Consider the following 18,521-nt stretch of genomic DNA (forward strand, 5'->3'; position numbering starts at 1 on the left):
GGCGGAGGTCCCTCTGTCAGTCACCGGTTCCCGCCCTCAGCGCGGAGCTGTCCCCTCCCTTGCGCATGCGCGGTGCTCCCTCGCTGCGTAGCTGGGCGCGCCGGCGGCGTACGGTCCACGCGCTCTGCATGCCGCCATGAAGTTCGCCTACCGGGTGAGTGGAGTGAGTGCCACTCGGCGGCCTCTGCATCTCCCCTTCCCCTCTAACCGTCCCCCTCCTCTCCTCGCAGTTTTCCGGCCTACTGGGTACCGTGTACCGCCGCGGGAACCTCAACTTCACCCGCGATGGCAGCTGTCTCATTAGCCCCGTCGGGAACAGGATCTCTCTCTTCGATCTGAAGAAGTGAGCGAGACCTGGCGGCCGCCCCTCTCCTCCTCACCTCTTTCTCCCCAGGGACAACGTGCAGGGTTGAGGCCCGGCCCTCCGGTGCAGCGTATGCATGAAACAGGCGTGAGCCTGCGTGCGCTTGCAGCCCGGAAGGCCAACGGCGGCCTGGGCTGCATCCCAAGAAAGGTGGCCTGCAGGGAAAGGGAGGGGATTGTCCCGTTCTGCTCTGCTTCTGCGAGGCCCCACTTGGAGTACTGCGTCGAGATCTGGGGTACTAAGCACAAGAAGAGGAGAGCTGTTGGAGGGGGTCCAGAGGAGGGCGCAAAGATGCTCAGAGAGCTGGAGCACTTTTCCTGTGGAGTCAGGCTGATGGAGCTGGGCTTGAGCTGCCTGGAGGAGAGAGGGTTCTAGGGAGGCTTCATTGCAGTGTTCCAGTACTTGGAGGGAACTTACAAGCAGGAGGAAATCAACATAATACACAAATTGATAGCGATGGGATGAGGGGGAATGATTTTAAATCAAAAGAGAGGATGTTTATGTTAGACATTAGGAAGAAATTTATTCTTCAGGTGGCACTGAGGCATTGGCCCGAGCTGCCCAGAGAAGCTGTGGTGCCCCATGCCTGGAGGTGCTCAAGGCCAGGTTGGATGGGGCCCTGGGCAGCCTGAGCTGATGGGGGACAGCCCTGCCCATGGAAGGGGTTGGGATAATCTTTTTGGGAGGTAATCTTTAAGGTCCCTTCCTATCCAAACCATTCCATAATTCTAGGCATCAGGCCATATTTCACTGATGCTAGAGTTAGCAGTCATTTCTATGTTCTTGTACTCAATTTACTGTTCTGTCATCTCCTTGCAGTAATAAATGTGAAACATTCCCACTGGCCACACGGCACAACATTGTGTGTGTGGGGCTCTCTCCAGATGGAAGCCTTGCCATCCTTGTTGATGAAGGTACTTGCACAAATAACCTATTTGCTTTATAAAGGAATGAAATATAAGTACTGCATGAAAGTAGGTGTTCAACCTTAGATCAGAAGTGCTCTACTTTAACAATTAATTTAGATTTTCTGGGGAAAGTTTTTTAAAAAACAACTGGTAACTTTGATTGCTTTTTTTGACTTACATCGTTAAGCATGCTATCTTAAGAAGTTTCTGAGGAGGTACTTCATGATTATTGTTGTTATTTTCACAGGGAAAAGCTAAGCTTGCTAGGATTATGTTTTCTTTGGGCACTAAATAATCTCCTTGTTCTCCCTCACAGAGGGAGCTGCCTTGCTCGTCAGTCTGATTGGTAAATCTGTGATACATCAGTTTCATTTCCACAAGCCAGTGCACAGTGTCTCCTTTTCTCCTGATGGCAAGTAAGTGAAATATGTGTGCTTTAGAGCAAAAGAACAGAAATTGCCTCATAAGCTGGTTGTAATTATTAAAAACATTCTGACCAACCAGGGAATTTTATTTGCTAATTTTGGGCTTGACCAGGGCTACTTCATCAGTAAAGTTGAGAGGAGAAAAAAAAAAAAGGAAAAGTAAAGCTTGGCAACAATCTTGGAAGGTGGCTGTCATACATGTTGTCTATTGTGGAACTTCTAGAAGTACAGAACGCTTGCTGTGAATCTTAACTGTTCTTCCATGTTATAAGGAAGGTGGAAAAATGTGGGGGACTGTCAATTCATAGTGGAGCAGTTTTGCTGCTGGCTTGGTTTAGTTTAAACAACTGTGTTACCTAAAAGGAACAGTTCTCTGAATTGAGTGGTTCTTTCCTTGTCCCTTAAACGTTAAGTCCATGGTCACTGAGCCAAAGTGTAGTGACGTGAGATTGTGGGAAGCATCAAAGAGTAAGAGGAAAAGGTGCAGACTTCCATTTTGGCAGTATTTCTCAGTTAAATTGACTTGAGATGATGGTAAATGAATTTCTTGCTTGGAAGTTGGAATTGCAGTTCTGCGTTAGGGAATTGCACCGGCTGTGGGGCAACTATAAAGGATGTGTGTAACAGAAATGCACATGCTTTGTGCAAGTTGCTAATATATGGAGAAGAGAGATTGAAATAGAATATCTGATTTTGAATGTTTGAAATTTACCTTCCTTTACAAGAATTAGTGAATAAATGTTTTGTTATTCAACTTAATTGATTTTTCCAAATGTTTTCTGTTACTTAGTACCTGCATTCTTGAAATTGAGGAATAGTAGCTATCTGCAAATAAGTTTTTGGCTTTAATTTTGAAGTATTTTGTGTTTATCGCTTCTGTAACACAGAAAACTTTTTAATGTTATGTTGTTCTGTTTTCTTGCAGTCAGTAGTGAAAAATAGCTTACTTTTAATAGTTTTGTCTGCAATTCTGCTTTTTTTCCTTTATGGCAGGAGGTTTGTGATTACAAAAGACAATGTTGCTCTTCTGTACCACGCTCCTGGGAAGAGACGAGAATTCAACGCATTTGTTCTGGACAAAACTTACTATGGTCCGTATGATGAAACAACTTGTATTGACTGGACTGATGATTCCAAGTGAGTTAAACTGAAATGCTATGTACTTGCTCACTTTGTTAATGTTATTTGCATGTATGCATGTATTTTCTTTGCTGTAAAGTGATTCTAGCTTTAAAATTTGGATTATACTGTAATGAAATACTGTATTATATATCTCACATACTATATACATAGTGTATATAGTACGTAAATATTGTAGCTAGGCAGACTAGAAGGTGTGAAATAGGCATGTGTTAGGACCAGTGGTGCATTCTTGCTTGAAAATGTCCAGTCATTCATAAAAGACACATGTTTCAAGTGTGAACATGGTTGACCCTTTGAGTGTATTTAATCCTATGTATCATTGCAAGAGTACTCATTTCAGTTTACAAACCTCACATGTAACATTAATGTTTAAGTGCTGACTTGTCTTCCTGTGCAGAATGTTCTGCTGCCAGTGATGGTCTTAGAACCAGTGTTCTAACTCAAATTGCCTTTTTCTTTTTTTTAAGGTGTTTTGCAATTGGAAGCAAGGATATGTCTACATGGGTGTTTGGAGCAGAGCGATGGGCAAACTTGATATATTACTCACTTGGTGGGCATAAGGATATAATAGTAGCCTGCTTTTTTGAAGAGGACAGTCTTGATGTATGTATATAATGATACTATATTCCTGAATTTTAGTGCTAAAGTAGCTGAACTACAGTCTTATTTTTAGGAAAAGATCTGGCTATACTGTTTTCACAGAATCACAGAATGGCCCGGGTTGGAAGGGACCTCAAGGATCATGAATCTCCAACCCCCCTGCCACATGCAGGGTCACCAACCTCCCCATTTAATACCAGACCAGGCTGCCCAGAGCCCCGTCCAACCTGGCCTTGAACACCTCCAGGGATGGGGCATCCACAACCTCTCTGGGCAGCCTGTGCCAGCACCTCACCACTCTCATAGTGAAGAACTTTCCCCTGACATCCAGCCTCAGTCTTCCCTCCCTCGATTTAAAACCATCTCAACTCATTTGCAGTGACCATGAGTTTAAAATTCCTTGAATGTTACAAGAAGTAACATGATTAAAATGAAAGTAAGTGATTCAAAGCCCCCCTGCCGCTACTCCCCCCCTCAGAAAAAAAAAAATAAAATAAAATTACAGTTTTAATTATGAAAGGATTAATTAGCTGTAATTTCAAATGGTAATAAAATTGCCTAAGTAAAATATAATCCCAGTGTTAGAGTGTAGACTCCCTATCCCTTTTGCAATCGTGTAATCATTAAAACAGGGCAAGAGCTTTCAAAGAAGTCTGCTATGTGATAATCATATGTTTTTGTTTGTGTTCTAGCTATACACAGTTAGCCGGGATGGAGCTCTCTGTGTGTGGCAATGTGACACAGAGCTTGATGGTCTGAAGCCCATGCCCCCTAAAGAAGCTAGACAAAAGAACAGAGTAAAAGATGATGATGGATTTCTTGAAGAACCCAAGGGTGAAGAAATTCATGGAAAAGTCAATCCAAATGAACAGGACATAAGAGAGAAGGTTAAATATACACGTGTGGCAAAGTAAGTGATTTTTATTTATCCCAAGGCAGAGTTTTTGTGGAAGTTTACTATGTTGGGCTTTTTTCACCATTTATTACTCAGAATAATGTAAAAACTGCCCAAGGTTTAGAAATTTATCATAAATCCCATAATAAATAGTTTTCAGTACAACAATTGTTTGTCTTACCTTGACTGTATGAAAGGTGGTACCTTCACGTTCAGAATAATAAGTCAGCATAAGATTGTCAATGCAGTGTCCTTTAGTTAAGTCCAGAGGCTGTGAGGGATTGCAAGATTGCCTGACTTGAAGAGGTGATACAATGGCAGTGTTAGGTAAAATAGCTCGTCAGCCTCTTTGGTAAGCTACTCAGAGATGCCTTTCTGAATTATCTCCCTGTCTGTCCACATCAAATGAGATACATTTTACAAACAGTAATCTGGTCTTAAGATAGGTGGTGCATTTAGTTTTGCTGAAAGGAGCACAGTGTTTATAAGGAAACTAGTCAGTAAGTGGGAGAGAGATAGGATTCCAGAAGGGGTAACTAAGAGTTCTGGACATCAAGCTTCTCTTCCCAGTTTCTCTGACTGTAAAGGAAACGTATGGAAAGTGCCCTACCCCTGACTGTTAACTTGGCCTCTGTGGAGCACCATTTGCAGGCAACAAAGGAATTTGAACATTTGAGTGATGTTGAGCACCATCATGGGGTGCTTATAGTTTTAATTCCAGTAGGAGTTATACTTGCAAAGAAATGGAGAAAACCTTCAGTAGACATATGGTATTCATGACTGTTGTCTCCATAGGAGGCTCACACATATCAGTGAATTTGTGAAAACCACCTGTGATGATCAGAAGAAAATGCACAGTGCAATTCCTCTGAGCTTAACTTTTGTCCCTTTTGTTGTGTGTGGTCAGCTGTCACTTCTGATAGTAAGACTACAGTAGCAGCTGTAAACATTCAGGAAGAGAAAAGGGAAGAGAATTAGCTTTTCATGAACTATAGGAAGTATACATATAATAAATTTCCAGAACCTAGTGCTTTTGAGGTTTGTCATAGGATACTGTTGAAATACTCAACCTGTATTGAAATGGAGTTATGAGAGTTCTTTTCTTTTACATTGTTTGCTTCTCTCATTTCTTTGATGCCCAGGTATTTTTTCAATAAAGAAGGAGATTTTAATAACCTGACATCCGCAGCTTATCACAAGAAAACACACCTGTTGGTCACTGGTTTTGCTTCTGGAATCTTTCACCTCCATGAGCTTCCAGATTTCAATCTGATACATTCCTTGAGGTGAGATACAGGGGTTAACGGTTGGTTGATTTGAGAGTGAGGGCTGTTGGTTTTTCATTTTGCTTTCTTTGCTTAAGACTACACTGTATTTAGTAGTAATGGATTAATATTGGAGCACAAAAATCTTACACAGGAGCATCGATTTAGTGTTGTAATTTCTGGAAAGGCAGAATCATAGGTAAACTTGTGTTCAGTTTTGGGCCCCTCACTAGAAGAAGGATACTGAATTGATGAAAAGTGTTCAGAGAAAAGTAGCAAAGCTGATAAAGGGGCTAGAAGATTATGTACAACTACCTGAAAGATGGCTGCAGTGAGGAAGAAGTTGGTCTGTTAGGTGACAAGTAATAGGATGTGAGGAAATGGCCTCAAATTGTTCCACGGGAGATTTAGATTGGATATCATAGGGAATTTCTTCACAGAAAGGGTGGTTAGGCATTGGAATGAGCTGCCCAGGCATGTGGTGGAGTTCCCATCCCAGGAAGTAACCAGATGTGTGGAGGTTGCGCTTAGGGGGGTGCTGTAGTGATGGGATTGGTAGTGCTGGTGTCTATTAAAGTTCATTTCCAGTCTAAATGATGCTATGATAATAAATACTAAACAGCTCTATTATATAATTCGTTACAGAAAAGTGAGCTCTGAATGAGAAACCCCTGAATAGTAGTTGTTGGCCATAGATTCCTACAATGCTTTGGATTTTCTGTTGTTAGTTTCTTTGTAGCAGATAAAGCTTATAGAGAAAGAAAAGAAAAAGAAAATTAAAAAAAAAAAAATCAGCATATTGAAAATAATCTATAAATTGTACTTAGATTGGAGAAACACGTGTATTTTTTTTCTATTGCTTTATGAGCCTAGCAATAGAATGCATAATTTCCTTGTGTAACTTAAAAGAATCCACTGTTTTTTGAATTTGGGAAGGACTGCTCTGTTATTGATAAGTGTGTCTTTGTTTGGGATATGGATAATCTTGTCTTCAGTGTGAAAAAGGCAGTATCTGATGTTCCTGAGTACAGTAAAGGAAGGTTTGAATGCTGCTTTTGATGTTACAGTAATACATAAGAATCAGTAAAGTATTGAAAGGTCTTGCTTGAACAGAGGAAATAAACTCTAGTTTCTCAGGAGTTTCAAATTTTATCTCAGAAGGCTTGAAAGTACAGGTTTGTTTATTGGATATTTTTCTTTCTTTAGTATTTCAGACCAAAGGATAGCTTCTATTTCTATCAACTCTACTGGTGACTGGATTGCTTTTGGATGTTCAGGTTTGTAAAGTGTTTGATATGCATTCATGGAAAAATGAGGAATGCTGTGGCAAACAAATCCAATTTCCTCCTTCCCTTACTGATTCCAAATGTTGAAATGTTGTTAATAATGTGCAGACTCATCTCCATAGTGTCTGAATAGACATAGTACACTCTTTTTTTTGGGCTTCAGTCTCATGCACAGCCACTTCTGACACGTGGTGTTTTACAAAGTGAGCTGAATGTTCATACATCTGTTTCCACCTCCCCCTCCATAAAGATTAGCATGGTAACTGAGTTTATATCTTCATGCAGCCCTGCTTTTCTTACCAGTTCACCTAGTGAAAAAATTAAAAGGTAGGATGTTGTCATCTCCTTCACAGCCCTTGATGTTAAGATGCAGAGTATTGGAAAGCTCCAAGCTACCTTGGTTATTCATTGCAGTGACCAGTTAATAAGGTCAATTGCCAGTAAGGTGACTACGGTATCTTAAAGATGAAATTGCAAAATGAGCAAATGAATTGACGTAAACAGGAAAACAGAGTTCTTTCCTAGCATATTTCTGATTTTGTACACCCATTTGTTACAGAAATTGTTGATAGCACTGTTGTAGTACTGAGGATATTAAGCCAGATTCTGGTTGTTTAGGAAATTGATCTTGAACTTCTGGAATGAAAATGACTTGTATTAAAATCAATATAGAGACATAATACAACCTGTTTGCATCAACTTTTTTTATTCTTTGATTGGTAGATGCAAATATGTGTTTTTTGGTGTGCATTAGCAGGTTCCATCGTTGGATTCATAATTCCAGTCAGTCTTTATGTGTTCACAGGTTTGGGTCAGCTCCTGGTGTGGGAATGGCAGAGCGAATCCTATGTGTTGAAGCAGCAGGGCCATTTCAACAGCATGGTTTCATTGGCTTATTCTCCAGATGGGCAATACATAGTAACTGGAGGAGAGGATGGGAAAGTGAGTGATACAAGATTACTGTAGTATGAACTTAAATTGTAAAAAGGTAGTAAACACCTTGAATTTCCATTGTGTGCAGAAAGCTGTGTTACTGTAATTGATCCCTATATTTTTCTGTCCTTGATTTTCTTAGAAGCTTTGATCTTTCTCTGCACAATATATGTTTTGATTTGTGGTTGGTGTCCTCTGCAAATACTATCACGTAAGCTTTTTAGCAGCTCTTTTTTTGTTGTAGCTCTGCAGTCACCATAAGCACAAAAAGATCTAATTCATCAGATGTTAGTTCATATTTGTCTGTGCTGGTTCCTTCATATATTGAGATGAATGAATTTCAATCAACCAGATAATTAGTTTCAATGCAGACTTTATTTCAAATAACTTATAGAAATATAATTCCTAAGCTGATTTTATCCTGCAGTGTACCATTGCAGAAGTTTGCTATTTAAAAGAAAAAAATCTCATAAATAGCTTGTATTGAGATGGAAGCCTAGGTGGACAGATAATTTTAAAGAAGAGTTAAAAGTATTTTAGTGGAGAAAGAATGTTTTGTAGAGTAATCCCAAAGTCTCTTGGTTCTTAAATGTGGTGAAGATGGCATCTTCTGTCCATCACAAGTTTTGATGGGGAAAAAGAGAAGACCTGCCACTTCATAGTTTCTACCATTCATATTTAAAATCAACCAAGCCCAATAAATTTCAGACTGCAGATAGCTGAACCTCTTAAGTTTTTTGTTTGAAATAACCTTTCAAACAAAGTTTGAAAGTTGGCAGGTCTTGAAGTTGGCAGGTCGAAGTTTGAGAGACTGAGATGTTGATTGAGTTTTCCTTGAAATTTTAACTTTATTTCAAAAACTTTTTGTCTCCACTTAATTTCTGTGTTTATTTGCCTTTAGAGGTCTAATGACAAGTTGTAGCTCTGCCTCATTTGCGTACATTCCTTATGCTGTTCAAGAGTTTTAGAGCTAGCTTTTCTTTACTGTTTCCTTATATATTCCTTCTGAACTGATGGTGGAGATTCCAGGAAGGCTTTTCTGATCTCTCTTGCAGGTCAAAGTATGGAACACTTCAAGCAGTTTTTGTTTTGTCACTTTTACAGACCATAGCAGTGGCGTAACTGCTGTAACTTTTACTTCCAGTGGTTATGTTATTTTGAGTGCTTCCCTGGATGGAACAGTGCGGGCCTTTGATTTGCACAGGTAACTTTTCCTAAAGCTTTTGTGTATTATTTAGTTGTCTTTTTTCCCTGCCCAAAATGCAACAGACTGATGATTCATGGTTTCAGGAACAAGTTGCAAAACTGCGAGTACCACTTTATTGGTTTTAGTGCTTTTATTAGTTCAGCCTTTGATTCAAACTTAGGTAGTAATTAGAAATCCTGTCACTCTATCCAATTTCTGTGAACAAAATTGTGGAGGAACTTTGCTCAGAGAAGCTGAAAATTCAGTAAGGCCATTCTGTTTCTACAGTAAGTAGTATTCACCTATGTAACAATGTTTGCCATAGTTACAGCGATTGAGTCATTACAGCTGTATAAAACTGGATGTGTAAGCAAACGTGTTGTCTAGAGAATGGACATAAGCTGTGTTACAGAAGAAAAATCTTTTGAGTATTTTGGGCTATTTTTTCTACAAAATTAGTAATATTTTTTTGAGTCTTGGAATCATACCAAGGCATCTCTTTTTACGCGAAGAGTACTTTTCTCTGTAGATAGTTTAAGAGACCTGAAAAGGAGTTCATTTGACTTGGGGAAAAAAAAAAAATAATGTGTAAAATGTATCTTTAGATCTACTTGAAATGTTTTTTCCAATTTGTTTTCACATTTATAACAGGTACCGCAATTTCCGTACCTTTACTTCTCCACGACCAAGTCAGTTCTCTTGTTTGGCTGTGGACTCCAGTGGCGAGATTGTGTCAGCTGGTTCCCAGGATTCCTTTGAAATATTCATCTGGTCGATGCAGAGTGGGAGGCTGTTGGATGTAAGGACCCACAATGAACATTTGAGCAATGAGCTCTTTCTAGTTGCTGAAGTAACACAAATATTGCTGAAGTATTACTATGCTACTGCATTGGGAAAAAGAGTTTTCACTCAACTGGTTGTTCAGAATTGTTCTTTTTTATGTATTTTCTCAAATTAAGAAAGTGTAGGTGCTATTATAAGATCAATACAGATTGCAGGAAAGATTTCGTTGGTGCAAAGTAGGGGCATGACTTTTTTTTTTGTACGGTTATTTATTTATTTATTATTATTATTTATTTATTATTTTTGTACGGTTATTTAATTTGGAGGGTTGGAAAACTATCAATTTTGATCTCCAGTGTCTTGCTGTTAGTTTGAAATTACTCTCTGCAGGGTATAGTTAATTAAGGAGAGATACTGTCATTTGCTATTTTCAGTTCTTAAGCATTGTACATCTGATGGCAAATCAGATGAATTCAACAATTCATATATTTAATTTGGTGTAGATGGTGAATCACAGAATGGCCTGGGTTGGAAGGGACCTCAAGGATCATGAATCTCCAACCTCCCTGCCATAGGCAGGGCCACCAACCTCCCCGTTTAATACTAGACCAGGCTGCCCAGAGCCCCATCCAACCTGGCCTTGAACACCTCCAGAGATGGGGCATCCACAACCTCTCTGTGCCAGCACCTCACCACTCTCATAGTAAAGAACTTCCCCCTGACATCCAACCTAAATCTTCCCTCCCTCAACTTAAGACCATTTCCCCTTGTCCTGCTGTTACCTATTCTTTCAGAGTTGACTCCCCTCCTGTTTGTAGGCTCCCTTTAGGTACTGAAAGGCTGCAGTGAGGTCACCCCGCAGCCTTCTTTTCTCCAGGCTGAACAAGCTCAGCTCCCTCAGCCTGTCTTCATAGGGGAGGTGCTCCAGTTCCCTGATCATCTTTGTGGCTCTCTTCTGGATCCCCTCTAGCAGCTCCCTGTCTTTCTTGTACTGGGGGCTCCAGACCTGGACACGGTATTCCAGATGAGGCCTCACAAGAGCAGAGTAGAGAGGGACAATCACCTCCCTGTCCCAGCTGGCCACCCCTCTTCTGATGGAGCCCAGGATACCATTTGCTATTCAAACTGCAAAAACACACTGCTGGGTCACGTGAAGTTTTTCATCTGTCAGGATATTATTTCTATTGAGAGGAGTGGGAGCTCCATGCTTGAAAAATACTTATTACTCTTGCTCACAGTTCTTTAGTGTTGCTCTCCTGATAATAAGACAGGGCAAAAAGACTATTCCTAAGTCTTAACCGCTATAAAGACTATGTGCATGCATGAGCGTGGTTACAGATACCTGTGCAGTGGTAGCACTTCCGCAATTCTCTTTTCAACTTACTGGAATAAAAAGTGGAGAATCAGTGGTATGTATCATCCCTCATGTCCAAAAGTTACTTCGACTGTGTCTGGACAAGTTAGGTGTATTTTTATTTCTGTATTGATAGTTTATTGAATGCACACCATATGAACTTCAGTTTCTCTTACCTACTTCCGTGTTGTCTTTTCTTTTATTAGGTCTTATCAGGTCACGAGGGCCCCATCAGCAGTTTGTCCTTTAACCCAATGAAGTGTGTTCTCGCTAGTGGCTCTTGGGATAAAACTGTCAAGTTATGGGATATGTTAGACAGCTGGAGAACTAAGGAGACATTAATGTTGAACTCTGATGGTAATCTCTATTTCATATTCTATTAAGTATAAAAACACTATCAGAAATGATGCAACTGTCTGTCAAATGCAGATTTTTTTTTTCTTAATAATGGAAGCAAAAGGTTGAGTAGTTCTCTGCAGTGCAAGAAATCCTTTTTGTATGTTACCAGCTCTAGCTATATGGTTAGCTAAACATACGTATGTTGTCCAGAGGAGAGGTACTGTGATACTTGTTAATCATTAGCTGCTTGTGGTAGTTGAGATGACATGCTTGAAAAATAGGGATTTTTTTTTTCTTAGATAAACATAGGATCTTTTCCTAGAAAAAGTTCAAGCTGTACTTTAACCATTAATTGGATTCTTTGCAGTACTTGTTGTTGCTTTCCGACCTGATGGCAAGGAGCTTGCAGTTGCTTCTTTGAATGGACAGATAACATTTTGGGATCATGAGAATGCAGTCCAAGTTGGCTCAATTGAGGGAAGACATGACCTTCAAATGGGAAGGAAGGAGCTCGATAAAATCACTGCCAAACAATCAGCCAAAGGGAAGTAAGTAAACGAGGTAGCAGTTGAAAAGAGGGAGCCGTGCTGGTATTTGCTTTAGAGTTGGGTTGCTCTTGCACTTATTTTTTACATGAAGATTTCAGAGTGCATCTGCTGTTCAGCTATTTTGATTCTGACTGGATTTTAAAAGATTTCTGGTGTTGACATCTGGATGTATGTTTTTTTACTGTGTTGACCATCTGATCAGCATCACTCTGATCATCTGTTCTCTTCCACAAGTTTGTGTTTCCAGTATAATGTTAAGATTGTCATAAGTTTCTCAGTTAACAAATGTGATGGGTCTTTAAATTGGGTATGTTGTTATGTAAACATTATCTATCTATGACTATGTAGGAAATTTATTTTAAGTAAATGTAAGTATGCTGTGGGATTATTACAAGTTACTATGTATGTGAAATAGTTTTTAAAGGCAACTCGAATTTATTTGCTTTCAAATACTGTAATACAGATGTCTTGTGTTTCATTCCTCTCTTTTTCCATTGCTGCTCAAACCTCCTTTTTCCTTCCTGTTGCTTCCCCTCAAATCTAAATAATATTTTTTAAAAATGTATTTTTTGGTGGTGAGCTCAACCACCTTCTTTCTCTACATACCTCGGTGTTTTTTTCTCTCTTCTCACCATTCTTAGTGTCTCACAGAGTATAATTGAAAGCTCATTTGCAGAGTTGCAGCAGGGCACAGGCATATTGATGTACTTGAAAAAGCTTGAAGTTCTAATTTGCTTGTGGTTTCATACACAGTAAAGCACTGAAAGTATTTGATTGTGATAAAACGTGTTAACATGTGAATGAAGAGCTCTACTACTTTTACGATTGAATGATTTTTTTCTGTATCTTCACACTGCACTTTTGTCTTCTGGCTCAAAGTGGCAATGAAATTAACAATTTATTTTTAATTTTTTTTTACCAGATCTTTTACCACTCTGTGTTACTCAGCAGATGGACAATCCATTTTGGCAGGTGGACTGTCAAAATTTGTCTGTATTTATAATGTCAAAGAACAGATTCTTATGAAAAAATTTGAGATCTCGTGCAACCTTTCTTTAGATGCAATGGAGGTACGTGGTTGTAGTGGTTCAGTTTCACCCCTTACAAAGCCAAAGCTTTGATTTTTTGGGTGTAACCTCTAATTTAAATAGGATCCCTGAATATTTTGATAAATGTGGGTTTGTTTTCTTTGCTTTGTGCAGGAGATGTAAGGAGAAGTTATTTCTTAAAAAATAAAATTGTTTCCTGAAATTTATCTCATTAAAATCTTTCTGGATTACTATATGTTTGTGTTAAGCAAAATTCTTGTAAGCATAGTTAGCCAGTTAACTTAGAATTAATAAAAATATTAATGATTGATATTTTGTACTAAGCTGATTTTCTTGTGTCAGTTTCTTGTCTTAGCAAAGAAGTTAAGGAATTTAGGGTGGATGCAGGAAAGCATCACTGAATTTTACACGCGCTGTTTCTAAATAGTGCCAAATGTAAAGTTAAGTTCCTTTGAAGGTAAAGTAAATGATGAAAACTATTGAAAGAAAAAAATTCCAGTAAGACTTCTTAATATCCCTTTACCTGGAGGAATAATGATTCCTCAAATGCTTACATCAAGCTGTATTTGGCTGTGGTTCCAAATGTGTTTCTGACAACAATGGTTTGTAAAGCAGTTTTCATTTCTGTTCTCTGCCCCTTATTGTGCCAGCATGGCTTTGCACATAGTGTGGAGGAATACCAGGAGTGAGCCAACTAGAAAAGAATCAAGGAGGAGGCATGCAAAAATTGAGGGAGAGTTGCATCCTGAAGCAGAACTTCAGTAACTGACTGTACAGCTGTTAATTTTAGCACTGTGAGATTGTGGAAGGGGAGGAAAAACAGGACTTTCTTTGAGGAAATTGTGCACCTTTAGGTAGAATAACATTGTAATAATATCAAACCACAGTCTGAGGTTTCTTACTCTATGGCCATAAGAATGAGGCATCTTGATTCTGATACATGGTTGCATACGGTTGCCCACTATTATGAACTAGCAGTTTTCTTGATGATTTTGGAAGAACTTTATTCCAAAGGTACAAAGAAATAATCACTAAATTCTTGAATGTTATGGGATGTTTTCAGTTAATACAGATGTTGGAGAGGAGATTGTGCAGTGAATGGAACTTCTGTGTTTTTATAGGAATACTTGGATCGGAGAAAAATGACTGAATTTGGCAGCATGGCTCTGATAGATGAAGGCACTGGAGATGAAGATGGTGTTGCTATTCCTCTTCCTGGAGTAAAAACAGGTATGGCTTTTGACCTTGCTGTCTTGTCTTTGTGAGGATCAGAATCTTTATTCCTAAAGTAGGTGCCAGATATGAAGACTTTGAACTGTCCAGCTCAGTTTTTGTAGTATGCTTGAACTGTCTGTGGCTTCAAAGGTTTATTACACATGTACCACATTCAGCACTATCTGGAAAAACTTTTGAGACCCATTTTTATTTTCCAGTTCCTTGCTATGTCTCTGATCTTTCAAATGACACGGCAAAATTCAATCCTGCCACTTTGTTTAGCTTATTTTATGATCTCTTGGGTAGAGACCATATCTTTGAACTGCCAAGTTTTGATATGTTCCACACTGTTCAGCCTAATTCTAACTATGCTGTTACCATTGATAGGCAGACCATGAACTTTTGGAAGCTATATTAAATCAATTTGCAACTTCTCTTTTAGGTGACATGAGTTCTCGACACTTCAAACCAGAAATAAGAGTAACTTGCCTGCGATTCTCTCCTACAGGCAAGTATTGATGAGTGTATGATTTATTTCTTTTCCTTCTGTATGAAGCAAACAGACGAGTAGAAGAGCAAAGGAGTGCAAATGCCTTTGGAGATGGTCTTGCTAGGTTAACAGTCCCATCTCTTACTCAGTAGATAATTAGGAAGCTTATGTATGTATTGCATTCAGCTGGTATTCTTCACAAGCACTGCCATTGCTGATGGATCCATCAGTGATACACTATTTTCTGTCATACATGCTGCAAGCAGCAGAGCATCATTTGTTTGTTATTTCTGTTGTGCTTGCATCCTAGAAAACCTAGCTTTGTTCTTAAAAAGTCTTACTTCCTTTTCTAGGACGAAGCTGGGCAGCTACCACCACCGAGGGTCTTCTTATCTATTCACTGGATGCTGGGTTAATTTTTGATCCTTTTGAGCTGGACATTGATGTTACACCCAGCAATATTCGCAAAAAACTGCATCAGAAAGAATACACGATGGCTATTGTCATGGCCCTGAAGCTAAATGAAAAGAAGTTAATTCAGGAGGTTATAGAAGCCATACCTGGTAATGAAGGTAAGTGGATCTTCTGTGAAATTTGAGCTAATTGTGAGCAGAGATGTTTAAGCCTAATAAAGTGAAGCATAAAGGGTAAAGTTTCCCAGAAAGGGAAAAAAAAAAAGTGAACTTTCAAGGACTTCAGTCTTTTTACAGTTGCTGAAGAGTAGGAGAGAAAGAATAATCTTCTGTGTAGAAAAAAAAAAAAATAAAAAAAATGACTTCCTGGTATTAACTTGTTACAATTTTACCAGTCTGCTGTGTGGTCATCTAGTGACTTTAGAACGTGGACTTTGATCAGGTCCAGATTTATGCCAACTTTTGCATCCGTGTAGATAAAGCAACTGTTGTTAGAAGGACTTACCAACATGACTTAGCAGTGTGCCTGTGTGATGAAGAGAATCAGCTGATGTCAGAGCTGTACTGTCAAGAATGTAGTCAGCAGCTTGAGGGAAGCAGTGAGTCTCCTCTGTTCAGCACTTGTGAGACTGTGTTAGGAGCATGGTGTCTAGTTCTTACTAACTCATGCAAAACTGATATTGTTGTTCTGGAGCGTTCAGGAGGAGGAATTGGAAAACTATTAGAGGGCCAGAATACACAACAGCTGAGGAGATGCTGAGTGAGGGTGAAGCATGGAAATTTAGGTTGTTGAAATCCACTGTTAACAGAAGGAATGTGGGACTGTTTCTTTAATAGAGAAAGATAGATTGGCTTGAATATTATGTGAAACTGTTGGAGTGGCTGCAGAGAGTGAGAGTTTGTTAATTTGAGAAATAATTGTATATAATGAGGTCATCATTGTTCTGAACAATTACAAATTGTGCTGCTTCATCGTGAGCAATTGTTAACAGCATTCAGGTACTTCCTCTGTGAGCAGGCAGCTCTGGATCTTTTCAAGCATCCTTTATTGCCTCTTGATATTACACCTTCCTAGTTCCACTTAACTCTACAAGAAGTCAGGAGCAACAAAACTGTGGTTAAGATCACTTATGGATTAGAAGGAGACAGGTACAAGTTCTGGAGAAGATTGCATGTCTTGGATAGGAGGAGAGTTAAATTCATGCTTTTAAATTCAGTAATGATTGGAAGGCTCAAAAGAGGCCTTGTAAGGCTCAAAACAGGCTTGCTGAGAGGTTGTGATACTGTGCCCTAAAGTAGAATATTGAACACTGAATAGATGCTAAAAGACCATGTTCCCTCTTCTGCTTCTCCACATCCCTTCCTGTGGTCTCTTTCTTGTTGTTCCAAATAATAATTCAACACCAATGTCTGTGTATTTTTTGTTTTGTTTGTTTCCTCTTCACGCAGTTGATGTTGTCTGCTCATCGCTCCCAGATCTGTATGTGGAAAAGGTGTTGGAGTTCCTGGCCTCTGCCTTTGAGATATCTTGTCATTTAGAGTTCTATCTTATTTGGGCTCATAAGTTGCTCATGCTGCATGGACAGAAATTAAAAACAAGGTGAGCTGCTGTGAAAATGAAAAAAGCTGATAAGGATTTTAACACTCCTTTCAGTTCAGGACTGAAATGGTAGATGCATACATAGGAATTGAAACAACTTGATTTTTACAGCTTCTCTGCTGACGAGTGTGTATGAGAACTGGGTTGCATTTGTGGGGGTAAAAGCATTTTTCAAATACTGTAGGTAAAACTTTCCATAGTTTGCTTAGTCTATAAATGCATGAAGATTTCAAAAGCACTATTAGGATTTTGGGATTTATTTTTAAACAATTATGTACATTAAATACAACTGAAGGATAACAAGCTTGTATTGGCTGCACTTCATAGAGTTAGCTTGTGATTATAGCATGCATTTTTAGTAAGTGCTTTGATTTTTTTTTACCAAGTTTTTCTTCAAAACTATATGGGCTTGCTCTGTGAACTGTATTCAACCTTCTCTTACTATACAGCTTGTAGACTCCTTGGAATAAAGCCAGGTAAACTGGAGGTATGATAGAGAGCTACAGCCATCTGAAATAGATGCAGGTTAAAGTAATAGTGCACTGTGTAACTCATGGCTTACCTCAATATTAGTATTAATGGTTGAGTGGCTGAAATGGCCAGATCAAATTTTCTTCTTTTTGTTTCTATTAAAGTAGAAGTAGGGAGTTTAAAACAAGCTGTTTGTTGTTTGGAAAGTAAGTTATTACTTGGAAGAAATCGTTGTCATTGCAGCAAGCAGAATTTAGTTTTTCATGCTACAGCTTGACGTTAAAAACTGTTTGGAAGTAGATTATTTGTATTTAAATATAATCATTTTTGGCACAATCAAAAGCAAGATGCTTTTGTTTGTCTAATGTTAAATTAGACAATGACACTTATGTTTGTTAAAGTTTTGAGTATATAGAAAAGTACTGTTTTTACACATAAATATAAATTACAATGCAAGTTGTACGTTTTCTCCATTTAAGGTCGCAGAAGCTGCTCCCCATGATTCAGTTTCTTCAGAAAAGCATCCAGCGTCACTTTGAAGATGTATCCAAGCTGTATGTATTGTTATATTTTAAAGTCTAAATCAAAACCCTTCACTGCACTGTAGAGTAATTAGAAGGACGATAATGTAGCATTAGAAGTTTCAAGACCCTCTTCTTTTAGAGGTGCTTATGCTTTAGGAGAAAAAACATCATCTTGTTTCTAACATGTTCTTATTTTTACAGCTGTGAATGGAATATCTACAATATCAAATATGCATTGGCCATTTCACAGCAGCGGGGCATGAAGCGTGTGGCAGAAACATCAGTAGATGAAGACGACTTGGAGTCTTCAGACAGTGATTATCTCATGCAAGAAGTTCATGTTGATAATTTCACTTCCTAGTTATTCTTCATGGGAGAAAACCTAAGACAACGTAAATTTGCGCAGTGGTATTCACTGGGACTGAGTGGCCCTCATAGTGGCATAATTTAGCTCTTCTTAACAGTGTGGGCTGGGCTTGCATCTGGGTTACAAAGTGGGAGAGATTTAGGATAGGCAGTGCCAGCCTCTGTCCATAATGCCAGTGACTGGTTGCTTGACAGCACTGATTTCTTAGGTTTTTAAATTGTTCTCAATTTCAGGTAAGGTAAAAACATGTTTTTATCTATGAAGTTAGAAGTATGACTGGAAGAAATGCATTCTTTATTAAAAACACATTGTGAATAGATTAAATATTGAGAATTAATTTTAATGTGGCCTTGTCATACTTTG

At 38.9% G+C, this 18,521-nt stretch overlaps 1 protein-coding gene across 1 annotated transcript; it reads left to right on the forward strand.

Moving 5' to 3' along the window:
• Nucleotides 1–32: 32 nt before the first annotated feature.
• PWP2 (PWP2 small subunit processome component) lies at nucleotides 33–18,495 on the forward strand. The gene is made up of 21 exons (XM_048955818.1): nucleotides 33–154; nucleotides 231–343; nucleotides 1,184–1,278; nucleotides 1,589–1,688; nucleotides 2,691–2,834; nucleotides 3,308–3,443; nucleotides 4,133–4,350; nucleotides 5,478–5,621; nucleotides 6,807–6,877; nucleotides 7,692–7,828; nucleotides 8,875–9,023; nucleotides 9,657–9,804; nucleotides 11,349–11,499; nucleotides 11,849–12,029; nucleotides 12,952–13,099; nucleotides 14,200–14,308; nucleotides 14,736–14,801; nucleotides 15,137–15,355; nucleotides 16,646–16,796; nucleotides 17,747–17,821; nucleotides 17,993–18,495. Exons 1-21 carry the CDS (start codon nucleotides 137–139, stop codon nucleotides 18,150–18,152), a joined length of 2,733 nt encoding a protein of 910 aa, XP_048811775.1. The 5' UTR covers nucleotides 33–136; the 3' UTR covers nucleotides 18,153–18,495.
• The last annotated feature ends 26 nt before the right edge of the window (nucleotides 18,496–18,521 follow it).

This window comes from Lagopus muta, chromosome 1 (assembly GCF_023343835.1).
Source record: "Lagopus muta isolate bLagMut1 chromosome 1, bLagMut1 primary, whole genome shotgun sequence".
Lineage (NCBI taxonomy): Eukaryota > Metazoa > Chordata > Aves > Galliformes > Phasianidae > Lagopus > Lagopus muta.